This window comes from Eschscholzia californica, unplaced genomic scaffold, assembly GCF_041429995.1.
Source record: "Eschscholzia californica isolate CP2 unplaced genomic scaffold, dmEscCali1.0.p SCAF_2, whole genome shotgun sequence".
In the NCBI taxonomy this organism is placed as follows: Eukaryota; Viridiplantae; Streptophyta; class Magnoliopsida; order Ranunculales; family Papaveraceae; genus Eschscholzia; species Eschscholzia californica.
This window is the reverse complement of record NW_028238309.1, coordinates 51,111,765-51,135,807: the sequence shown is the minus strand read 5'-3', so window position 1 is coordinate 51,135,807 and position 24,043 is coordinate 51,111,765. Positions and strand designations below refer to the sequence as shown.

At 35.7% G+C, this 24,043-nt stretch overlaps 3 protein-coding genes across 4 annotated transcripts; 2 read left to right on the top strand and 1 right to left on the bottom strand.

Annotated features, from left to right (window-relative positions):
• Nucleotides 1–4,448: 4,448 nt before the first annotated feature.
• Nucleotides 4,449–8,905, bottom strand: LOC147558776 (putative E3 ubiquitin-protein ligase BAH1-like). 2 transcript variants are annotated; one of them, XR_015234431.1, is made up of 7 exons: nt 8,341–8,905; nt 6,810–7,054; nt 6,472–6,717; nt 6,240–6,377; nt 5,732–5,790; nt 5,343–5,651; nt 4,449–4,480 (listed from the first exon to the last, which is right to left on the bottom strand). XR_015234431.1 is itself a non-coding variant. In XM_086660454.1 (6 exons), exons 1-6 carry the CDS (start codon nt 8,528–8,530, stop codon nt 5,546–5,548), a joined length of 984 nt encoding a protein of 327 aa, XP_086516580.1. In that variant the 5' UTR covers nt 8,531–8,905; the 3' UTR covers nt 5,334–5,545. The 2 variants fall into 2 exon arrangements, 1 of the variants encoding a protein (XP_086516580.1); XM_086660454.1 differs by lacking the exon at nt 4,449–4,480 and having other exon boundaries at nt 5,334–5,651.
• A 2,133-nt stretch (nt 8,906–11,038) lies between these two features.
• LOC147558775 (Sterile alpha motif (SAM) domain-containing protein) lies at nt 11,039–13,366 on the top strand. The gene is made up of 2 exons (XM_086660453.1): nt 11,039–11,398; nt 12,201–13,366. Exon 2 carries the CDS (start codon nt 12,212–12,214, stop codon nt 13,127–13,129), a length of 918 nt encoding a protein of 305 aa, XP_086516579.1. The 5' UTR covers nt 11,039–11,398; nt 12,201–12,211; the 3' UTR covers nt 13,130–13,366.
• Nucleotides 13,367–17,733: 4,367 nt separating this feature from the next.
• AMP1 (Peptidase M28 family protein) lies at nt 17,734–23,551 on the top strand. The gene is made up of 10 exons (XM_086660452.1): nt 17,734–19,067; nt 20,293–20,535; nt 20,846–20,998; nt 21,223–21,291; nt 21,628–21,715; nt 21,809–21,892; nt 21,996–22,084; nt 22,307–22,420; nt 22,520–22,654; nt 23,109–23,551. Exons 1-10 carry the CDS (start codon nt 18,096–18,098, stop codon nt 23,289–23,291), a joined length of 2,130 nt encoding a protein of 709 aa, XP_086516578.1. The 5' UTR covers nt 17,734–18,095; the 3' UTR covers nt 23,292–23,551.
• The last annotated feature ends 492 nt before the right edge of the window (nt 23,552–24,043 follow it).

Sequence of the window (24,043 nt, the reverse complement as noted above, 5' to 3'; positions counted from 1 at the left end):
GCAGTTTGCCATCAAGATTTCTCTCATGCAATTTAGGCTATAAATAATGTAATAATTTGTCGGGTTTTAGGCCTCTTTCATTATGGTTTAAATTAGGAGGTTATCGTGATCATCACATCTTCATGATGTATCAATGCCTTGTAACAACTAACGTAGATCGTACTCGATTACTAAAAAAAACTTCATTTTTTGTTTATCAAAAAGTCTAAACGAAGACGACGAGAGTCGCTCTGCGAGACGTCCAGGTTGAAGCTTTATACTTTCGTGATCTTGTTGGGCTCAAACCAAAAGTTAAAGACAATTTTTGCAGTAGGACTTCACAAATATCATTCAAATTGACTGATCTACATAACCGTAGGACTTCGCAAATATCATTCAAATTGACTGATCTAAATGCTTCATAACCGTCAGCACTTGGTTGCCCAAGTGGTTCAAAGTGCTGACATGAACTCCTAAAATCTGGAGGTCTTAGGTTCTATTCCCACAGGAGGTGGAACCCATGGTTATTGGACTTAAGTTATTAAAGGTATGAAAAATGTACTAAGTACATCGGGCTTTAGGCCTCTTTCATGTTGTTGGGGTTTAGGCCTCTTTTATGTTGTTGGTGTTTAAGCCTCTTTCATTGTAAGTTTAACTTGGACAGTTATCGTGCTTCTCACATCTTTATGATGTATCAATGCCTTGTAACGTCTAACGTACATTATAGTAGTCGATTTCTCAAAAAGAAAAATTCATAACCAATCAATACGTCTTTTTAACCAAACCATCGAAGTCATCGGTTTGGTACCGTATGAAATTAAAAAAAGAATGGACAGTGAAATTTAGATGAGACATAATAATATTTGGTCGCGACTTTGGGGAATAAAGAAAATTCTCCGGAGAATAAATTCTCGAGGGAATCCAGATTTTTTTTTAAATTCTCCGGGGAATAAATTTTTATGGGGAATACAGAATACATTTTTTTGAAAGTTCTCCTCCATCTCATCTGTTCTCTCTACCACTTCATCTTCCTTCATATTTGCCCTTCATTTTTTCGCTTAATTATTATTCCTCTGGTTGGACACCCATCTTAAGCCCATGAGGTCGCGGGATCGAATCTCGGTGGAAGCAGTTTGCCATCAAGATTTCTCTCATGCAATTTAGGCTATAAATAATGTAATAATTTGTCGGGTTTTAGGCCTCTTTCATTATGGTTTAAATTAGGAATTTTTTGGTGTATGGCCCAAAAAATAGGCCCTAATAGGACTTTTAGTCCTCTCTAATCCCATAAAGGGTATAAAAACCAAAATAATATTACAAATAGATATCTGGTCCATTTGGTTCAATCTAGAGAGAAAACACAAATCCCGAGAATAACTATTAAATATTAATACCTATACTAACCTTTCTTAAATATAAAAACAGTTATAAGATCAAAATCACCAAATATCTTTTCCATTTTTATCTCCCTGTTTCTCTCTCCAATCACGTTTTTATATTAAGAAACCGTGATCTTCTCATAATCAGTAAGTTTTCTAACCGAAACCTTATTGTCTCTGCACTCTCTCTCTCTCTCTCTCTCTTCATCTGATTCGAAAGTAAATCCTCCATTAAATCAGACACCTTGATTCATATTCTTTTGATTTGCAGAAATCAAATCACCATTGTTAATCAGGTAAAACATTAATCAAGTTATTAGTTTTTGTGATTTTGTTTTATTTTATGATAATTGATTATCTCTCTACACCTTAATCTACTGAAAATCTTCCATTAAAGCAAAGAAATTTGTGTTTAATATTCATTAGAGATATTCAAAAACAGTTTCTTAATATTGTTAAACAGGTTAACAATCATCTTCTTAAATGATTCTGTTTCAAATGAATATGAAATTCTTGTCTTTCTCTCTCTAAAAATTTATTGAATGATATATATTTTGATGAGACAATCCTTCATGACTGATTCTTACAAATTCAGTATCGAATTTCTCTCTGTATCATCTGATCAAATCTTCATCATTATTCAGGATTTTCTCTCTCTAAGATTCATAACCGATTTTATTATGTTAATGTTAAATCCGTCTTTACTGAAGATAATGCGATTAAGAAGTGTTTGTATCTATGTATTTTGTTACTTTTTAGTAGTTTTAGGTTGCAGATTTTTAGATCATTTCTTCAAATCTTCATCAAGGTTTCCGTATAATTTTTTATGCAGAGAAGATCTCGTAAGATTTGTTATAACTTAATGCAAACGATATATAATTTAACATAAATTATGGATCGTTTACAATAAATTACATATCATTTTTTATCCAGAGTAGATCTAGTACAATTTGGTTGTAACAGAATGTAAACGATATATAATTTACACGACATTACATGATGTTTACTGAACATAACACATACATAACGCAGACGTCTTTTGTACGATGTTTTTATAACAGAATGTAAAATATATGTATTTTGTTACAAATTATACATACTTTATAAATAATATCAAAAACATCTTATAAATCTGCATAAATTAAATATAATTTATTCAACATTACGCGTACTTTTTTCACAAAACAGTTGCCGTTTATAGTACAATAAATGTTCCAAAAATTATATGTAATTACATTATACATATTTTTTCACATAACAGTGACCTTGTGATTCGAACTAACGTTATGTTTGTCTCCTAACACATTATGAAGTTTAACAAACAGTATGCATAATTTATTCCATTATACATGTTGTTTCTAGTAAATTGTTTGTTTTGTTAACAAATGTATATGTTTTTTTTTTGCAGTTTTGTTGTTACTTATGGAATTTGCTACTGAAGTTGGTCATTTGTTTCCTGGTGGTGCAAAATCATTTGGATATGCTCTTCGACAATATAGTGTAAATGTTGTTTGTCCTGCTCAAGACTACATATGCTCTTCGACAATATAGTGTAAACGATTTTTTGGTAACAGAATGTAAACGATGTGTAATGTAAAAGAAATTATGTGTTATGTAATAGAAATTATGTGTATTTTACTGAACAAGACCCAAATACATTTGATAAATTACGTTGTATACTTGACTAATGATGGTTTATTCGTCATAAATAATACATAATTTACGTATTTGTTTCATAATTTGTATTCGATTTGTATTTATGTATGAGTAAAAACGAAAACAAATGCTGCTTTAATGTTCCCAGAAAAATATACTATTTCCAAAACTGAAAGTTAAGTGAGAGAAAGTGATATATATGTTTTGTATATTAACCCCCAAATCACGCTAAATTGATCCTAGATTGATTCAGATAATAGGAAAGAGAAAATTTGATTTCCAAATCTGTTTAGAGGAGAGAGAAATTATGATTTGTTTCTATCTTTTTTTTTTCTAATAATCTCCATATTTTTGGCTAATAAATCTCCATATTAAATCTGTAAAGAAGAGAGAGAAAATTGATTTGGGAAAGTTTAGATTTTGTTTCTAAACAGATTATAGAAGAGAGAGAAATTTTCGTGAGAATCTAACCGTTTTTTCCTAAATTTATCCTAAAATCAAGGTACATTAAACCGTTTGAAATTTTTGTGCGGCCCCACACATTAAAATTCCGTGAAAAACGACTGGGACATGAAAGGAATTATGTAATATATATTAAGGGTTTTTAGTCCCAAGAGCAAAAGGACTAAAAATCCATTTTTGGGGAAGATTGGACCCTAAACCCTTTTTGAACATTATTTTGGGTCATATACCCACGGACCCTTAAATTAGGAGGTTATCGTGATCATCACATCTTCATGATGTATCAATGCCTTGTAACAACTAACGTAGATCGTACTCGATTACTAAAAAAAACTTCATTTTTTGTTTATCAAAAAGTCTAAACGAAGACGACGAGAGTCGCTCTGCGAGACGTCCAGGTTGAAGCTTTATACTTTCGTGATCTTGTTGGGCTCAAACCAAAAGTTAAAGACAATTTTTGCAGTAGGACTTCACAAATATCATTCAAATTGACTGATCTACATAACCGTAGGACTTCGCAAATATCATTCAAATTGACTGATCTAAATGCTTCATAACCGTCAGCACTTGGTTGCCCAAGTGGTTCAAAGTGCTGACATGAATTCCCAAAACCTGGAGGTCTTAGGTTCTATTCCCACAGGAGGTGGACCCATGGTTATTGGACTTGGGTTATTAAAGGTATGAAAAATGTACTAAGTACATCGGGCTTTAGGCCTCTTTCATGTTGTTGGGGTTTAGGCCTCTTTTATGTTGTTGATGTTTAAGCCTCTTTCACTGTAAGTTTAACTTGGATAGTTATCGTGCTTCTCACATCTTTATGATGTATCAATGCCTTGTAACGTCTAACGTACATTATAGTAGTCGATTTCTCAAAAAGAAAAATTCATAACCAATCAATACGTCTTTTTAACCAAACCATCGAAGTCATCGGTTTGGTACCGTATGAAATTAAAAAAAGAATGGACAGTGAAATTTAGATGAGACATAATAATATTTGGTCACGGCTTTGGGGAATAAAGAAAATTCTCCGGAGAATAAATTCTCGAGGGAATCCAGATTTTTTTTTAAATTCTCCGGGGAATAAATTTTTATGGGGAATACAGAATACATTTTTTTGAAAGTTCTCCTCCATCTCATCTGTTCTCTCTACCACTTCATCTTCTCGACACCTCATCATCTTCTCCGGCAAAAGTCGCCGGCCGGCGACCTTCAAACATAATTTTTATTTTTTTTATTTTCTCTCTTCTCTCTCTCTCTAATTTTTTTTTTTCTTACCTCTCTCTCTCTAGAACTGTTCTAGAGAGAGAGAGGTCTGTTCGTGATGGAACACGAACAGATCTGTTCGTGTTTTATCACGAACAGAGGAACACGAACAGATCTGTTCGTGTTCCATCACGAACAGAGGAACACGAACAAATCTGTTCGTGTTCCATCACGTTCAGAGGAACACGAACAGATCTGTTCGTGTTCATCATGAACAAAGTCTGTTCGTGATGAAACGAACAAACCTCTCTCTCTCTCTCTAGATCTGTTCTAGAGAGAGAGAGGTAAGAAAAAAAAAAGTTAGAAAGAGAGAGGAGAGAGAAAATGAAAAAAAAATAAAAATTATGTGTGAAGGTCGCCGGCCGGAAAATTGACCGGCCGGCGACTTTCGCCGGAGAAGATGATGAGGTGTCGAGAAGATGAAGTGGCAGAGAGAGGTGATGAGATGGAGGAGCCTTTTTTATAGCATCTTCTAAAATTAGAAGCCCCTTAGCAATAAAAAGAAATTAAAAAGTCAATCTTATTTGACTAGTTTTAAGAAAAATCTTTATTCTCCGGAGAATTTTCTTTATTCCTCAAAGGCGCGGCCTAATATTTTTGTACCACTTCAAATTGTAATAGTTCCACTATATAGATTATAATAAAACCATTACTTGCACCAAAAATACCAAGCAGTTCAATTTCCCCTAAAAGTTAGAACCCTTCTTTATAATAAACTTTAGTTATCAATCTTGATGACAAAATAACTCCCAAGTTTAATCCATAGCTACTCCTACGCCAGAAGCAAAAGAATCATAGAAAACTTGTCAATATCCAATCATGAATTTAGTCTGAGAATCCCAATATTCTTTTGATTGTTTCACGGTCTCGGCACGTTCTTCGCACATCCTCTCTTTCCAGTAATCTTTCCGCCTGAAAAAATAGAGGTGTTGGTAAGGATGTAAGTATAGTGCAAAAGTAGACATGGAGATGTTGAGTTTCGACATTTTTACCTGTTTTTTAAGAGCAAATCTAGCTCCATCATGTGCACCGGATTAGCATACACTCCAACCTGTGCAAAACACACCAGGCAAATATTCATACCCTTTTAAGTTAATAGGTCGGTGGGCCTTTAAGTTTGAGCTTAAGAAACAAGGTTAGAAGATAATCAGAAAATCAGCTATAACTTCATCTCACAGTCTGTATGTGGCACGGATACTTATTTTAATAGTTTTTGCTGTGTCGGATATGGAAACTGATAATCGTATCTACTCAGACAAGTAATTTAATATTTTCTATGTGTATCTTATTTCTATTATCACAAAATTGTATTAGGACCATAAATTCTACTGCCCTTGTTTTGGGTACCATTTTCGAATACAAATATTGTTCCGTACTGTGTCATATGTCAATGTTACATATAGTATACACCCTAGAGATCCCTACTTCAGCCAGAAAAGCTTACCCAAGCTCGGATAAATTTACGTGTAGTTAAGGAAAAAACTTTGAACAAATATTTACCTCTCTACATACGGCACATCTTGATTTTGGATCTGCAGCCTTTGGGCCTTGAAATATCATAACCGATGCAGCAGAACAAGCACATAATTTGCAGAAAATATGGCCACAGCTCAACGCATAAGGATGAAAGACTATCTCCTGGAAATAAAAAACCAAAAATATCTTAAGAAAACACAAACATATTACATATAATATTAATCATTCATTGGAATAGATTAAAGCAATATCTTACCAAGCAAATAGCACAAGTCAGACTATATTCAAGTTTCACAGTATCTGAAACCATCAAAGTCATTACTGGCTGATCAGAGTCGAGGTCACACGAGAATTTGTCGACAAACTCGCCTGACAATCCATCTGATCCATTGAAATTCAAATAAAACGCCCCGAGTTCTATTAGCCAGGGCGATTGAAGAAGCTCTATGTGTTCAGCTCGCATCTTCGATTTGAAGTTTTGACCATTTTGGGAGCAATGTACCTATAGAGAAGTTTGAAGAATTCAGGATCTGACACAAGAAAATAAATTCAAATTCTGAAACAGAGTGGAGCAGTTGATAATCTGATTCTTACCTTGTCATATTTCTTAAGTATTTTCCTTATGGCAATAGCATTCATGGTGACATATTCAATCAACATTCGACCTTGTTGGATCATCATTTCTTGGTCGTTATTGAAACAACAACGCAGGCGCGACACATATCTATGCATGCCATTGGAAACATGGAGATGCAGGAGACGTCTTACCCTTGAACTAAAACATCCAGCTATTTCTGCTGCCTCTTTCATCAGCTCAGAGAAGAAATTCTGATCACATACTACATTAAAGTCATATCAAGTTCAGTAAGAAATCCATGTTATTGCGAGTAAACCTTTGAATCTTTGATAAAAATACGTAGCAAGTAATATTTAGGGCTTAATTTGAGGTTTACGTTTCTCAGTAACCAAAGATGTAATAATATGGCAAAACGAAGGATCTCAGACCCGTTTGGCCGTTTCCCTGGCCTTGGTAGGTTCAACGTATGTCTGGTTAGGTCTCTAGATGTACAAAACAATGAAAGGAAATAAGAAAAAATCCCACAAAAATCCGCATGTATTTGTGTCAACCCCTTAAAACATATACCACCCAACAAGAAATTTTTGGATATAATGATACTCTGAAAAATGATTCTGCACAAGGTAAAGTATTTATGGAAGGCATCATAATGTAAGGGGAAAAATAAAGCTTGCTAATATTTACAAATAAATGGCAGAAGAATGATAAAAGATGCTACAAAAATAAACCTACTCCAGACCTAAATAGGAATAAACCGTCCCGGAAGAGAGTAAAAAAAGTTCATCATAGAGAAAGAGTTGACCAGGAAATGAGGATCTACCCAAACCATTAACTTTGTGAAAGAAGGAAGCAATATCCATACCTTCTATATCAAAATATATTAGCATTAAGTTTACGGTGTTGCTCTATATAATGACGGTCTCTAGAACCGGTAACTCTTGCTCAGTTTGTTCAACGAAATTCCTTCCTTCAAATGGTAAGAGTGACTTTTCACAAGGTTGAAAAATGAATAGTGGGTTCTAACATAGGAGAGTCTTTATTCACCATAGAGAAACGGGATCTTCTCTAAACGCTTAAAAACAATAACAAACTCCTACATTTTCAAGCCGCTAGGTTTCGATCTAATTCTCAACCATGTTAGATACCTAGTGTCGTCAGATTAGTTTCCTTATCACAACATCACAAATAGGTATAACTAAGTAGTTTTTTGTTGGAACGGTATTACAAAATGTTCATTAAAGAAACTTAAAGGTTAATTTCAACATCACCCCATGTAGCAACTTCCTAACATGTTAACAATGAATCAAATACCTATCTTTCCAATAACGAAACAACTCGAATTAATCAGTGTCATAATCGATATGAACAAATATCGTTCTTCCTCGATTTAATACATAATTTTTCTCCTAGCACACAAGTAACATTGTAATAACACAATTATCCCAAATGACCCAAACTAGGATCGACTACATTTTCATAACCAACAATTAAAAATCACAATTTTATATCAAACAAATAAAATCGAATAATAAATCGAACGAAACTTACAGGGACAAGATCCATATAAGCAAATTTCTGAAGATTCACCACTCTCATCATCCTGTGTGGTTGACCTACATATCCTACATCTCTTAAGAACTTTCTTAAGCTTCTTGTATTCAACATGAGAACATTTTTCTAGAAAACATTCTTGTTCGCCACCACGTAAATACTCTGTAAACGTTTCTCCAAACTTCATCTTTTTTCAATTAGTATTTCAAATTGATCATAAACCCTAAAATTGAACAAACAAGGCTAAGCTTATTCTATAATCAGACAAGATTTTGATCTAAAATTCAGATAAAAGCGATCTGATCACGAATTGGGTATGAAATTGATAAGTTGGGTTAATTCTATATAGAATAGAACCAAAACTGAAATTATTCTAATCTTCGTAGTTTTATATGGTTAATTTTAGTAATTGAAACAGAAATTGTTTGAATGGAAGAGAAAGATGAGGAGAAAAAAGTGGAGATCCGTCAGTTCTTCAATATAATATTTGTTCTATAAAGAACAGTTCTTTTTTTTAGAGAGAGAAAAAACCCTAACGAGTTCTGCTCGAAGCTAACGAGGCGAAGAAAAAGGATCGTTTTTCAAATTTATACTACTCTGTTAAAAACCCGCGCGTTATTCGCCTATCTTTTTCTCTGACCGACGGGTTGGTCCGGGTGAACAATAACCCGAAGTTTACACTTTTTTACCCGAGGCGGACCGTGGATTTTGCTATTTCACGGTTTCACTTTCACCCTGGCATCATGGTTGACAGCGGGTCGACTTGACACAACCCGTTTAGAAGGACGCCACCTATTCGTGACCGATCCGCGATGGCACGCTGTAGACAAACAAGTCGTGCATGGCATGGTTTTCGACAATCTAGTGAGTCTGTATGGCCACGCCCCATTAAGAACCGTGACCCAAGGCACCACGAAACGTGAAACGTACACAACAACCAGTAAATGTTAGACTTGCCAAAAAAATATGTGTCATATACGAAAGCATGTCTCTTCTTCAAACACTTGACACTCAACAGGCGAGTGTAAAAGAGTATCCTTTGCAGGGAGAGAGGGAGAAAGAGAGAGAAGCATGGTGGTCGTTGGAGGCAGGATCGTGTTTGAGGAGGGGGGGGGGGGGGGGGGGGTACATTACAAGTATAGGATCTCAGTGTTAATAATATATTTTTTCATGAAGAGTCTTAATAATATTTACTATTAATTCCTATATGGCCCCCTACTTTGTGACCAGCTTCCTTTATGGCCCCCTTTTTTTCGTAAATTCAAATATGGCCCCCTATTTTCATGGAAATGTCCTAACTACCCTTCCTTTAAATCTTTTTTCAAAATAAAATAAAAAAAACAAACATAATTCCACCTCACTTCCCTCTCCACCACTTATCTCTCTCCACCACTTATCTCTCTCCACCTCACCTCTCTTTCCAAATCATCTTTCTCTCTCTCCAACTCACCTTTCTCTCTCCACCTCACCTCTCTCTCTCCACCTCACTCTATCTTCTCCGATGAAGGTCGCCGGCCGGAAAATTTTCCGGCCGGCGACCTTCAACCTAAAAAAAAAAAAAAAAAATTTTTTTTTTTACTCTCTCATCTCCCTCTCTCTCTAAAAACTCCGACGAAGGGGGTTTCCCTTCGCCGGAGGATCTGTTCGTGAACAGAGCTGTTCACGAACAGATAGAAATTTTTTTTTTTTTAGGTTGAAGGTTGCCGGCCGGAAAATTTTCCGGCCGGCGACCTTCATCGGAGAAGATAGAGTGAGGTGGAGAGAGAGAGGTGAGGTGGAGAGAGAAAGGTGAGTTGGAGAGAGAGAAAGATGATTTGGAAAGAGAGGTGAGGTGGAGAGAGATAAGTGGTGGAGAGAGATAAGTGGTGGAGAGGGAAGTGAGGTGGAATTATGTTTGTTTTTTTGATTTTATTTTGAAAAAAGATTTAAAGGAAGGGTAGTTAGGACATTTCCATGAAAATAGGGGGTCATATTTGAATTTACGAAAAAAAGGGGGCCATAAAGGAAGCTGGTCACAAAGTAGGGGGCCATATAAGAATTAACTCTAATATTTAATACACAAAAGTTGAGATTAGGCCCATGTTGAACTACGCTCTGTTTCATTCATTAGTGTGTCAACTTCTTCTTACAACGTGTTATCTTCTTCTTACTCAAGCTGTTGCAAATCTAATGTGTAACATTTGATTCCACATCACAATCATACCAAACTGCTCATTGGTAATTGAACGATTAATCGAACCAAACCAAACCACTAGCGATTTAGTAAGATTGTGAAAATGGATTATCCAACCGATGAACACCACAACAGGGCACGAACGAGTACCCATAGGCCATGGCAATGGATCACTTTTATCGGACCCGACCCGACCACAACTCGCAGGGTTGGATTTTTAGGGCAAAGCCAGTGTGAGGGGGTTGCGCTCCCAGTGGATTATATTTATTTATTTTTTGAATTGATATTTTTTTCAATTTTCTTAAAATGTTTTGAACTACTTATTTCTTTTTTTTTCTCTTTTTTTTTGTGGATTATCTTTTTGAAATTTTCTATCTCGAATAATATCACATTTTAATTCATAGTCGAAATCTAATAATTCATAGTCGAAATCTAAAATCAATATTTCGTGCACGTACTTCGCGCATGTACATTATTTTAGATTTTGGAGACCCGATTGGGAGCCTGACATTGGAATTGAGACAAAGCCCCGAGCTCCCAAAATTCAGGGGCTCCCAAAATTGGGAGCCGGAGCCCCACACTGGCTTTGCCCTTAGGTTACACTTCCTGAACTATGAACGGGACCAATTTTGCTGATGATGGGAGAGAAAAAGTAAGGAAGAGTTGAAGCAATTTGAAGGTTCAACTAGGGTTTTAGTTCTTTGAACAAATCAAAAGCTACCTTCAAATTCAATTCCTTCATCATCTTCAGATAAACCTCTGAAATTCGTCGATTACTTGATTTGAAGAAGCTACAAATTAGTCAAGATTACCAGGAATCCATCATCTTCGAGAAATTAGCAGGTTTTTGGGAGAAAATTTGTTAGAAATCGGTTCCCGAAGGTACGTAACTTGATAGATCTTTACCATTATCTTGTACCAATTCTGATTAAAATTAACGATCTTGCTTCTTTTAAGCTGTTCATTTGAAGTTTCAATCATGATAGGCACTGTTAAAACTAACAAGAACGAATTTGTAATTTGTCTGCACAAATATTGAGTAGCTTCAATTTGGAAGAAAGGGAAAGAAATTTGTTACCTTTTCTGCAATTTTAGTATGATCTTCCACCCATATCCCTAAAAATGATTATTTGTATGCCAGATGATCCAATCTATGAGTGAATTTTATGGTGCCAAATTAGTTGACAGTAGCTTGTTTGATTTCACTGTATAATCTAAGTTCATTACTTATCTTGATTGAGAAAATCATTAGTTAGGGTTTTCATTTTGTTATGGTTAAGTACTTATTAGACCAATATAGTGTTATAATTGAGAATCTTCTACTTCAGTAAAGCTAGTTGCTTAAGAATATATATGAATGCCTCTCACTCATCTGATGATTTTGGAAGCTTGCCCACATCGTATCATGCTACTAGCATGGTAACTGACCTAAAAAAGGAAGGAATTAGGACTACAGTTATCTGCAGGAAAAGGGTATCTAAAAGTACCAAGTAAGAGATATATCTCATCATGAATTTCTTGAGTCAAGAAAATAAAGTTCATTCGAACTTAAGAGTCAATTAGAGATCGTTACATGCTTTGCCATTTTCGTGGTGATCCTCACTAGACTGTAGTGATCTGATAACACACACTTATCAAAACCTTATGATTGGGGTCGTCTAACTGCATTTCAAATTTCAAGCAGGTCTGCATTAAATGGTGAAAGCAAAAAGGAAACAACTCACAACTTTAGCTAAAAACAAAGATGATAACCCTGTTGAATCTTCAATCTGGAAGGCAAAATGTGGCATGCATGAAGATGATGATTGGGTGATTATTAAGAAACAGAAAATCACTATCCTGGTTTCTCCACTTCCGTCTCTGCAGGCACGACTGCCAATTACACCCCGAGGTCCTGGGACAAACAAGAGGCAACCCAAATCCAAGACGACTAAAACATGCCAGCCGAAGTTCCGAAACGAGGGAGATCGACAGAAGCAATCAAGGGACAATGACGAGCTTCAGAAATCCGATGCCTTTAGGACTTCAGCACGAAAAACCCAGATTAATGAAAACGATTTGGCATCTCCGTTGCATCCTGTTAAGAAGTTTCTTTTACCTGCTTCAAGAAGAAGTGCATTACTAACACATTCTCAGGATAGGTCTTTCCAAGCTCTTAATAAAAATACAAGACTAATGACGGCAACAACTACTAAGTTCCATCAACCAGTAAAATGTCGAAGTCAGCAACCTTCGAGTTTGTCTGTCCGACCGGGCGCTTGCTGCCTGAATGTTGGTGTAGGGTTATATAAACAGGATCAGAAGATGCGAGCATCAAACCTAGAGAGAAAACTGGAAAAGGCTGGTGGATTAAGCAGGTGGCTTATGTCATTAGGGTTAGGACAGTTTGTTCAGTTGTTCCATACTAGAAATGTGAATGATAAATTTCAATTATTGAACCTAACCATGGCGAAACTCAAAGAAATGGGTGCAGCTGCAGTTGGGCCGAGAAGAAAGTTGATGCACGCTATTGACTGTCTCTTATTTCAACAAGAAGGCTGCACTCTAAGGAGTAGAGTTGTTGAAAATCGGGTTCTTCGAGATCCAAGGTACGCTTGGGATGCCGCCTATTGATCGAAAAATTGCCAACACAATCGGTTAGGTTTGTATAGACAGACATTCTGTATAGCCTGCTTTTGGTTTGGTAATGTGTATGTTAACGGAAAAACAGTAATTTTGTATTGGCTTATGAGGGCTTCGGGTAGAGGAATTATAATGTTTGTGAATCTAGACTTACAATTCTGCTATATGAACCGATAATTCTTCACGTATTGCTACACATTGATCAATGAAAAAAATGATAATCTGGCACTGGTTTATGTTATCTTCATTACAAGAATAACTGTCTGTCAATCTCCTTTTCACTATTGGGGCGTCTTACAACCAAATTTTGTGGAGGTTCATGTAGAAAGTGTGTGTTTTTAGCTAAACAAGAGGAGCTTTTAGGGCTTTCTTTGGACATTTGAAGTCAAGTCTCAACATGTTGTTCTTCGGCACAATATACAAAGACATACATCGGGTAAAAATTATAAAAATCGGTAAGCGATGGGTCCACGGCCTCTAAGTCCTGGTTCCACACTCAAAAAAATCAGAGATTACAAGTTTAGTTCTTATTGGAGGTTGAAATTCATGGTTTATTAAAGTTGTGTTACTCAAAATATAAACGATGACTTGTAAGGTTGTTTATTATGATCTTTAGGATTGGAGGTTGAAATTCATGGTTTATTAAAGTTGTGTTACTCAAAATATAATCCATGACTTGTAAGGTTGTTTATTATGATCTTTAGGATGTGAACACATTTCATCCTCACGTATTAAACTCTATTAATGTATAGTAGTATTTATGTAAGTCCAAGTTTCAAAAAACAAAAGAAAAGAAAAGCAAGGACGACTCATTTATCATAATAGTTGAAGTGGCTTTTAAAGTGAGAAATATATCAAATAAATGACAAAGGGGCAACAATAATTAGTATGTTATTGTAGTTGGAATATTTCAAAAATAAAAGTGAAGTAATGGCATCTATACAATCATTATTTTACTATTGGATAAGACATACGAGTGACCTTACTACCACTATCAAATTAAAAGAAAATTCTAATACAAAATTAATGACTTTATCTAATATATGATACTATAAAGATATTTAAAATATTAAGTAATTAATTGGGTCTTAATCTTAGTACATGAACTTGGTGATCCAACCAATCTGTCTTTTTGGCCATTTTGAAGAGTGATTTTTTTTATTTGGTAAAATATATAAAGCATTAATCTTAACCAAGAGATATATAGCTTCCAGGCTTTGTGAAGAGATAGCCATATTTTTTTGTAAGTTCTTTCAGGTCCCTGTCCAAAAAAAAAAAAATTAAATTTAGCCTAGGATACCGGTGGGGGCGGGCTGACTCGTTAAACTTCGAGCTCATTTCGAGTTGGATAGAGCCCGTTGGATACCATTTACTATAGTGGCATTGGGTCCAGCATGGTTTCCTAGTGTGACTGTGTCTGTGTAACCGGCCATTACTTGTGAGATGATTCAGGCCAATAGGGTATTCAGGCATCGATCAAATTTATACAAAATTATAAGAAAAAGTATAATAAAGACTCAAATCTAAATTTGACATCGTTTTCGAAATAAAGAGGATTCGACTCAATTAGACACACCATCAATAAAAGTAAGCTCCATGGGAAAAAAACAATTATCACTATACTCTATATATCACATGTTGGATTAAAATACAAAGATTAAGTAGGTTCGAGGTTTATCAGGGCGGGCACTCATGTGGAGCTCCGCAAATTGAATCAGGTGGGACTGGCCTACTGGGTCAAGTAATGAGTACCCACGAGATTGCTTGGACTCCGCAAGTAGGGTGTTCCATGTCCTCATGTCAAGATATACATTCCATTTGGTCCAAATCCAAAAAAATCTTCACGAGTCTTTTACTGGTTAGGAACTTTTTACTAGTCTTGGGACTTCAAAATTAATAGTAGAATTTTAGAAAATCGCATAAGTTTAATAGAATTTTAGAAAGATTATATAAGTTTAATAGAATTTTAGAAAGATTATATTATAAGTTTTAGAAAATCGAAATTTCAGAACGAAGCTATAAGAATTTTTTTTGTATTATTCTAATTCTGGAGTACTTATTTTCATCACTTTATGGAGTACTAAATTTTAGTATCTTTAGCTCTTTTTGCTTAGTAAAATTTCATTTTCTTTTGCATACACAATTTATTTTCTTATTAAGAGCATCTCCAATGTAAGATTTATTTTGAAAAATTTCTTAGTGCTGCATAGAATTTTTTGAGGGTTAATTTATAAAAAATTCTCTCCAACCCGAAATTCAATTTGAGTCTAAGATGATGTGGTAGCATTTAATATTGTGATATCTCAAGAACAAACTCAATATGTGAGATTTCTTTTCAGGATCTCAGTTGTCCACTTAAGAGCATCTCCAATAGGACACTCTAACAAACACTCTAAAAGTCCTAGTTGTCAAGGGCCAATAGAGATTCTCTTTCCAAAATGTCAATAAAGAGACACTCTAATTTTTGTTGGTCTCCAATGGAGATCTCTAAAGTGTCTATACTTAATACACATGTCCTTCTTCAATTCAATAGATAAAAAGTAGTTGAAAAACAAGATTTTTATTGGTTGAAATTTAAAAGTAAAACTTAGAGTGTCTCAAGTAGACACTCTCATTTTAGAGTTTCTCTCTCTAGACACTCTATAATAAATGTGTCCACCTCATATTAGAGTGTCTAATAAAGTGTTCCATTGGATATGATTTTTTAACAAAAACTCTAAAAAGTCTATGTGGCACTCTAAGTGTTAGAGATTGAGTGTCCCATTGGAGATGCTCTAAGTTTTTAAGTTTTTAGAGTGTTTTATTGAAAATGTCTCTTAAATTGGGGATCTCAATGGTGTCATCTAGGAAAGAGAATCTCAATTGGGGCTTGACACAAAGAACAATTTAATTTTTTTAGTTGAACTACTTGGAAAGGTGAGCCTTGTAAGGTACAATATCTCTATTATCGACCACATGCCCTTTCATGGTATACACTTTTATCTGTATCGCGACGACGATAGATTAGATAACTATCAAAGTCTATTGTTGTCGACTCCGTAAACACTTGTGCAAACTGTTTAGTACATTTATCATCTTCCACACAAACAACATATTTGTCCCGCGTATTGCATAGTCTATGCACCATACATCTCTTTATAGTTTCGAAAAGTAAAAGATCTTCTTTAGGATACGGGAGTTCAACTGAAACTAATATATTTCAACAAAAAAAAGAAAACTAAAACTAACATATCAATTTATTCAGTGGTACTTACTTTGTGTTTTTTTGTTGAGTGGGTACCTTCTTTGTAGGGTTGCCAAAAGAAAGAAACCAAACACATGCATATGAGGCAAGGTACGTTTTTAGAATTCAATGGTAAAAACACGACCAATTGTTTAACTCATGATTCCATGTTTTTCAATCAACTTCATCAAATTCCTCAACAACAACAACAAAAAAAAATCAACTTCATCAAATGTTTTCTTTTTAATTGAAAGACACATGCAACTAAATCAGGCCTATCAAGAGAAATCTGATTAGGCATAAGAGCTGACGTGATTTCTGGCAATGAGGATTCACAGTCATTGTGATGAAGAAATCATGATGCCTATGTGCGACTGGTATAAAACAGTGACTAACTTGATGTCGCACTAATTCATATTTCTCAATATCAGCGAGACCCTTGTAAAATTTTTCACGAAGTTGGACTTAGCTTAGCAGATAATATGTCAATCCTGGGTCATTATCGTCTAGGGCTAGACCGGTCTCACCCGTCATCTCTACGAGCCAGGGCACCCTAACCGGGCCGAACCCGGGTCGACTCGAACCGATAAACAACACTACTCTGGTGCATAAGTCAGTGTATCCGGAATTACATTTCATCTAGATAGGAGGGACCAGAGGAATGGATGAATCTACGATTTTTTTAGCCCATTTAAAACCTTAGTCAAATGGTCTAGGAACAAATTTTAGCATCTCCAAGCTTTATTGTTGATCATACCTATACAATATAACAAAATATTGCGATTATTGAGAACAAATTTCACTTTTGATAGAAATTCTACTTTGGAATCCTGCACCCAAACACAACCGAAGTATAATCAATGTTTGAAAAACAGGCGTAGGGCTCGAGAGGTGCATCGAGGCAAGGCGGTCTCGAGGTGCCTCGAGGCGTACGTATTGCATGCCATGGAAAAAACTGGCGTAATTTAGGCTAAGGGGACTCGTTATATGGTAGTTACTTTTCACTCGTATCTTTTAGTTGTTTCACAACACTTCAATCTTTGTACTATGGTTGTGAAGTAGAAAAACGTATTATGCTATGTTTTGTTACACAATTGGTCTTTAGCAATTTTTCGTCGTATTTTACGTATCGAGATGCGTCTCGAAGCACCGCCTCGCCTTGTGAGATCAAACCGTCTTGAGGCATAGAAACGTATTTTAAAACCTTGAATGTAATTATGTAGAGGGCGACTAATTAACATAGAAATAATTAAGGAGAGATTTAAGAAAAATACCCACAGTTAGGAATAGATCTAGTCGCAAAGCAATTTTAAGAGAGATATGTGGACTGATTTTTGGTAGTAATTTAGGACAACTTAGTCATTTTTGTCAAATATATTTCTTAGAGTAAAATTGAAGGTGTGTATAGTAGCATCCATTGGGAAACTGCCCAAATGAGTACCAAAAGACTCAAACTTTTATTCCCATTTCACTTTACCACCTCCCACAACACCACTCACTAATTTCTCTCTCTTCTCTCTCTCTCTCATCAACTACACAGTCTTTTCGAGGTTCCCCACTCCCAAAAAGACCTTCTAAAACTCCAATCTTCTTCTCTCTCTCTCAACAACATTCCTGTAAATCAATCCCTAATTTCATTTATACTAGTTTTCTCTCTATCTCTCTCAAGCTCTTCAAAATCCAATTTAATCCATGTCCATTTCACAAACTTTCTCTTTCTCTCTCTAGAATTTAATGGCTCAACCTCTCTTAACAAACAATCCTTCCCCTATCATTCTATCTTCCACCTCTTGTACCCTAGTTTTTGTTATCTTCCTTTGCATTTTAGGGTTATATACTTTTCATAACCACCCAACTTCTTCTTCAAAATCTACCCACCATCAAATTCTTCCTAAAAATTCTATCCATTTTGAAGAAATTTTTCTCACTTCATCTAGTAATTATACAGTCTCATCTTACCTTAGAGAACTTACCCTTCATCCACATATAGCTGGTACCCAATCTTCCTTACAGACTGTACAATATGTCCATGACCATTTTCAGAGCTTAAACCTTGAAACCCACACAGTAGATTTCGAAGTTCTTCTCTCTTATCCTACCCATTCTTCACTTTCTGTTCATTTTAGAAATGGGTCGTCAAAGGTACTGCCTTTAATGGAACCAGGTCAATTGGGTAAGGTTGTGCAACCGTTTCATGCATATTCCCCCTCTGGGACTGCGACTTTGGCTAAGGTGGTTTTTGTGAATTATGGTAGAGAGGATGATTATCATGCTCTAATGGCGTTTGGGGTGAATGTTAGTGGATGTGTTGTGATTGCTAGAAGAGGGGAGGTTCTTTCAAGATCAGGGGTGGTGGAGAGGGCGGCGGAAAATGGGGCGGCGGCGGTGCTAATGTACACAGAAAGTGATGGTGGTGGCACAAATTTTGATGAAGGAGTTGAGAGAGGTACAGTTATGAGAGGGTTAGGGGATCCATTATCACCTGGTTGGGGTGGGATTGAAGGTGGGGAGAAGTTGGATTTAGAAGATAATGAAGTTAGAAAAAGATTTCCTAAAATCCCATCTATGCCCATCTCTGTTGAGAATGCTGAAATCATTTTAGGGTCTCTTGAAGGGTTTAAAGTGCCCTTTAAATGGAAGAGTACCCTAAAAACCAAAGTTGAAAGGGTTGGTCCAGGACCAACTTTGGTTAATTTCACTTACCAGGTACCTTAAACCCTAGACACATCTTAATCCTTTGAAAATTGCATGTTTGAAGAAAACCCATATTGAATTTATAATACATGAATTGTGGGCTCCTACTTTTTCACTATCTTGACTTGAATCTTCCTTAGTCATGGTGGGTCTTTTGGAGTTTTGTCAACTAGGTTTTGGAAGTAAATGCACCTGAGATTTTGTCTTTTGGTGTATGAGAATTGTGACTATTTTGGTTTGAAGCTGGTAAAATTTGGGGGAAAAGTCAATAGAGGACTGTGGTCCATAGTTATTTTAAGTTCAATTGTATGACTATCTTATGCCCTAGTTTGAGGTAACCTTTATTGTTGATGGGGATCTTTTTGTTGAAGAAAATAGTCTATGTATTCAATTTTTAGGACCACTTAGATAATGTAGAGGATGAACAAATGGTCCTGGTAGAATATCTTTTCTGTGTTTTACTGTTCTTCCCTTTTATTTTCTTAAAACTACTTAAAATGAGGTAGTTTGGTTTGAGGACAAAAAGTACTTGTGTTCAAACCTTCAAGTGTTATTTTAACAGTTTTCTTTGGTAAATATGATTTTTCTTATTGCCCAATTTCGAGAAGTTTTCTTTTTCATTGTTCGGTATTTAAGATGATAAGTAACTCAATTTGTGCTAATAGTGTAGCAAAGTATTTCATTTATGATTAGATAAGTTTGAATTTTAAATGTGGGTAGAATTGTGTCCTTACAAATTACCTAGTTGTTGAGGTTTTCTCCTGGAGTTTATTATTCGAAGAGTCTAATCAATTTAATTTCCATCTCCTTTCGTCCATAGTTGCAAAAATTGGAAAGATTGAGTTCTTAATCCTCTTGATTTTTCCAAGGAATGAGATTTCAGTTTCTTAAACCTCTTGATTTTACCGAGGAATGAAATTTCGGTAATCATGGAAATGGAACTATTTTGATCATTTTGACCGAAATGTTTCGAAATTTGTTTCCTTGTCAAGGCATTGTTAAGAGAAACTTAGTTAAATTTCGGTTTGGATGAAAATTTAGTTAGGCATTGAATTGGAAATATTTCAGTCATTTTGACTGGAATATTTCAAAATTTAATTCCTTGGATTTTACATCATAATGGCTGGATATCTTACTCAAGTATAGTACTTTGATATCCTCCTCGTGACTTTATCTTTTATATATTATAGTTGATATTGCAATTCGTATCTTTCCTGATTAACAGTTCTGCTTCTAGGGAGAGAGAAAGGTTGCAACAATACATAATGTTTTTGCAACAATACGGGGTTGGGAAGAACCCGACCGTTATGTTCTCCTCGGAAACCATAGAGATGCTTGGACATACGGTGCTGTCGACCCCAATAGTGGAACAGCAGCGCTTCTTGATATTGCTCGCCGATATGCGCTACTAATGCGCTCGGGATGGGTTCCACGACGGACTATTATTCTCTGCAGTTGGGATGCTGAGGAGTTCGGAATGGTAAAAGCTTCTATATTCATCTTTCCTTATCACTAATTTAGGGTTTATGGTTTAGTGTTTACCGGTGCCTTTGTTTGACTCTCAAGCACACTACAGATGTCTGATGTAAGCATGAGATTTTCAGTTTAAGGAACTCGAATTTAAGTGCTTTCCTGAAGTTTTTCATGTTTGGACTCATTTGTGATATGAAATTCGGGTTGGGATAATTTATTTACAAAATCTAACTGTCGACGGTTTCTGAGTTCAAAATCGAGTATCAAGTAACTGTAGAGTCAAATTCTGATGAACTTGTGGGTCGTTCATTTTCCAGGTTGGATCTACTGAATGGGTTGAGCAAAACCTTGTGAATTTGGGATCTAAAGCTGTAGCCTACCTGAATGTTGACTGTGCCGTTCAAGGACCAGGGTTTTTCACCAGAGCAACTCCCCAACTAGACAATCTTCTGGTTGAAGTCACAAAGAAGGTCTGTTTTCTAATAATTGATCTCTCTAAACAAAGACATAATTTCTATACTTTTACCAACTTTTCACTTAAAAAATGTTATGAACTCTTTTATCTTAGAAAGCTCTTCATCTCACGATGAAGTGGTAACTCTTTCTAGGTGATATGTAATGTTCGAGAAGAAAATGAAACTTGGGGTCTAGAAAGTTTGTTATTGTTAATCACGTTTTAGTAGAATTTTTTCAGATCAAAGATCCTGACTCTGGAGGCAGGACAGTATATCAGACTTGGGCGGATGCAAACAGAAGAAATGATGTAAGCTGTTCTAAATTAATGAAATCAACTTATTAGATAAATAGACTTATCCTTCACGTAAACTCATACAGACTACCCAAAGTAATCCCATGTATCAGCTGTTCACTCATTCAATGAATTTCATTGAACCAAGAACTTGATGACGATACTTGGAAAAATCCACGCTGACTGTCATCGTGGTTTACCAAACAGATATTCTTAATATTCTTACTTCTTCGTGTTATGGTTTGAATATTTTTTTGAATAATATTATGTTTTGAATATTGATATCATATTGATAAATACGCTGGACTTTTTTCTCTTCCTCTCAACCCTCGACTTGATCTACTATTGCAGATTGGGCGGCTTACTGGAGTTGATTCTGATTATGCTCCATTTTTGCAACATGCAGGAATTCCCTCAATTGATTCATACTATGGAAAAGGTAATATGCCAACACATTTAGAAAAAACAATTATTCAGCACGATTAGCAAAACTCTGAAGTTGGGTATGACTCCTTTCTGCATTTTTATTCAGATTTTCCGGTTTATCACACTGCTTTCGATTCCTTTGATTGGATGATTAAGTATGGAGATCCATTATTTCACCGTCATGTAGCTGGTAAGCAACATTATCTTGTTGACGTTAATGTATAAATAAAAGAGCAGTGAAATGCTTGCTTCTATCAGATAAACTAAGCTTCTCTTTTTTAATGCTGAACCAGTTGCCGGAATATGGGGACTTTTAGCCCTTCGACTTGCTGATGATTTAGTCTTGCCGTTTAATTACCTAGATTACGCAGCTAAGTTGCAGGTATTGATTAGCTACCATTACAGCTCTGGTTTTGTATCTCTGAAATATTTTTTATCTTTTCAACCAAACAAAAGACTCGAGTTCTTGAAGAGATTTGGCTAAGAGAAGTCTGGCTTGGCTTGGCAACCCAATCATAGATAGTTGATAGTTCTCGATGGTTTCGGGCTTGTATATTGTAATATTCTTATGCTATATTTATACGAGAGGCTGGGTTTTCTTCAGGAACATATAAATTCCTTGGCGAACTTGTTGGGAGATAGTATATCTCTGCATCCGATAACCTCAGCGATCGAAGAATTGATATCTGCAGCCAAGAAAGTTGAAGTAGAAGCGAAGGTGAGAAAACAATAACCTTCTCAGAAGCAATATTCTGTTCTTCTGAAGCTAGTTTTTATCATGGGATTTACTCATTTGGGGTCGAAATACTACTTACAGAAACTGAGAGATCAAAATACTACGGAAGACTTATTAATAATGAAGAAACGATCGTTGAATGATAGGCTGATGCTTGCAGAGAGAGGGTTCTTGGATCCAGAAGGTCTTCAAGGAAGGTCCTGGTTTAAACATCTGGTAAGATGTACATATTATTTAACTCTCTATTTTCTCCTTCTCTTTTGAACAGTTAAACTTAACGGGCTGTGCTCAGGCGGTGTCAGCCCCATTACCACAGCCTGTTTCTAAACTGTGCGAGCTTGGGAAACGGGTTGTGTTGGGCCATTTCTGGGCCAACTCAGCCCTTTGGGAGCTGTTCCTGTCATGTCGTAATTAAACCAAGCCAAACCTGAATCTCCGAGTGGTGAGATTGACTCGATCTATAGTTCGAATACGTGATGGTTCTCCATTTTGATCAGTTGAAATGTCCTCAGAACCTTTGTTACCAAGATGTTCATAAAAACATACTGTCCACCTCGGAATAAAAGCGGACATAGAATTTTTTGATTCATAAGTGAAACACATTAAAGCCGTAAACCACAAGCATAATTCAGTGGAATTAATCATCTTGGAACGTTAACCATTCTGACAGGTATATGGACCTCCGAAAGACGAAGAAAGCAAGCTGATGTTCTTTCCGGGGATAGCAGATGCTATTTCTCGGGCTTCGCTGAAAGGAGAAAAAGTCAAGGCAGGAACCGAGCACGAAGTATGGAAAGTTGCCAGGGCCATTCAAAGGGCTGCTACTGCTCTCAGAGGAGAACTCTTCAGCTAATACTGTACATAAATAATAATAATCAACAATGTTTGTTGGTTTCTGTTATATTTCTCAATTTAGAGGGCTTCCTTTTTATGATCTTCGTCAAGTTTTTACTATTGACTTGATCGGAGAAAAATTGTGCTTGAATAAACTTACATCCATTTGGGGGAGGGATTTATGTCCTTTTGTCTTAGAAAAGTTTGGAAGAACCAAGAAAATAGTAACATTTTTAACCTAATCAAGAAAATAGAGGCTACTTGATTTGTGTTTTGCTAGGTCAGTTGTACGAAAATGAACCCATTTGACAATGTTTACAATGAGACTTACAAAGGGGTTTCGTTTTCCACAAATACAAGAAAAATAATGTCGTATTGTTCCTCCAATGATCCTAGTACTACTTCCCGATTGAAAGAAAATGGCAACCCTACAGCCCAAACTTTCACTTCTCCTACTCTTGCGGCCCTTGGTCAGGAATGGTTAAAACTTAAAATTAAAGGCCGTGACATCGGCGAATAAATACAAATATGCAAAAAATAATTGTTTTTTATAAAATTGGTCAATTTCTTTTCTATTTCTATTTGTTGCTATAGGTCCAATTATAAGAGTTACGAAAATTAATTTTTTAGAAAATCTCGTAGGGTGTGTTTAATATATCCTGTTTCTATGGAAATAAAAGAACTTCTATAGAAATAGGTATTTCTACCTTTTGATATGAAGCCTAATTGATAATTCCATGGTTTTAATTCCCTAGGAAATATATTTTCATT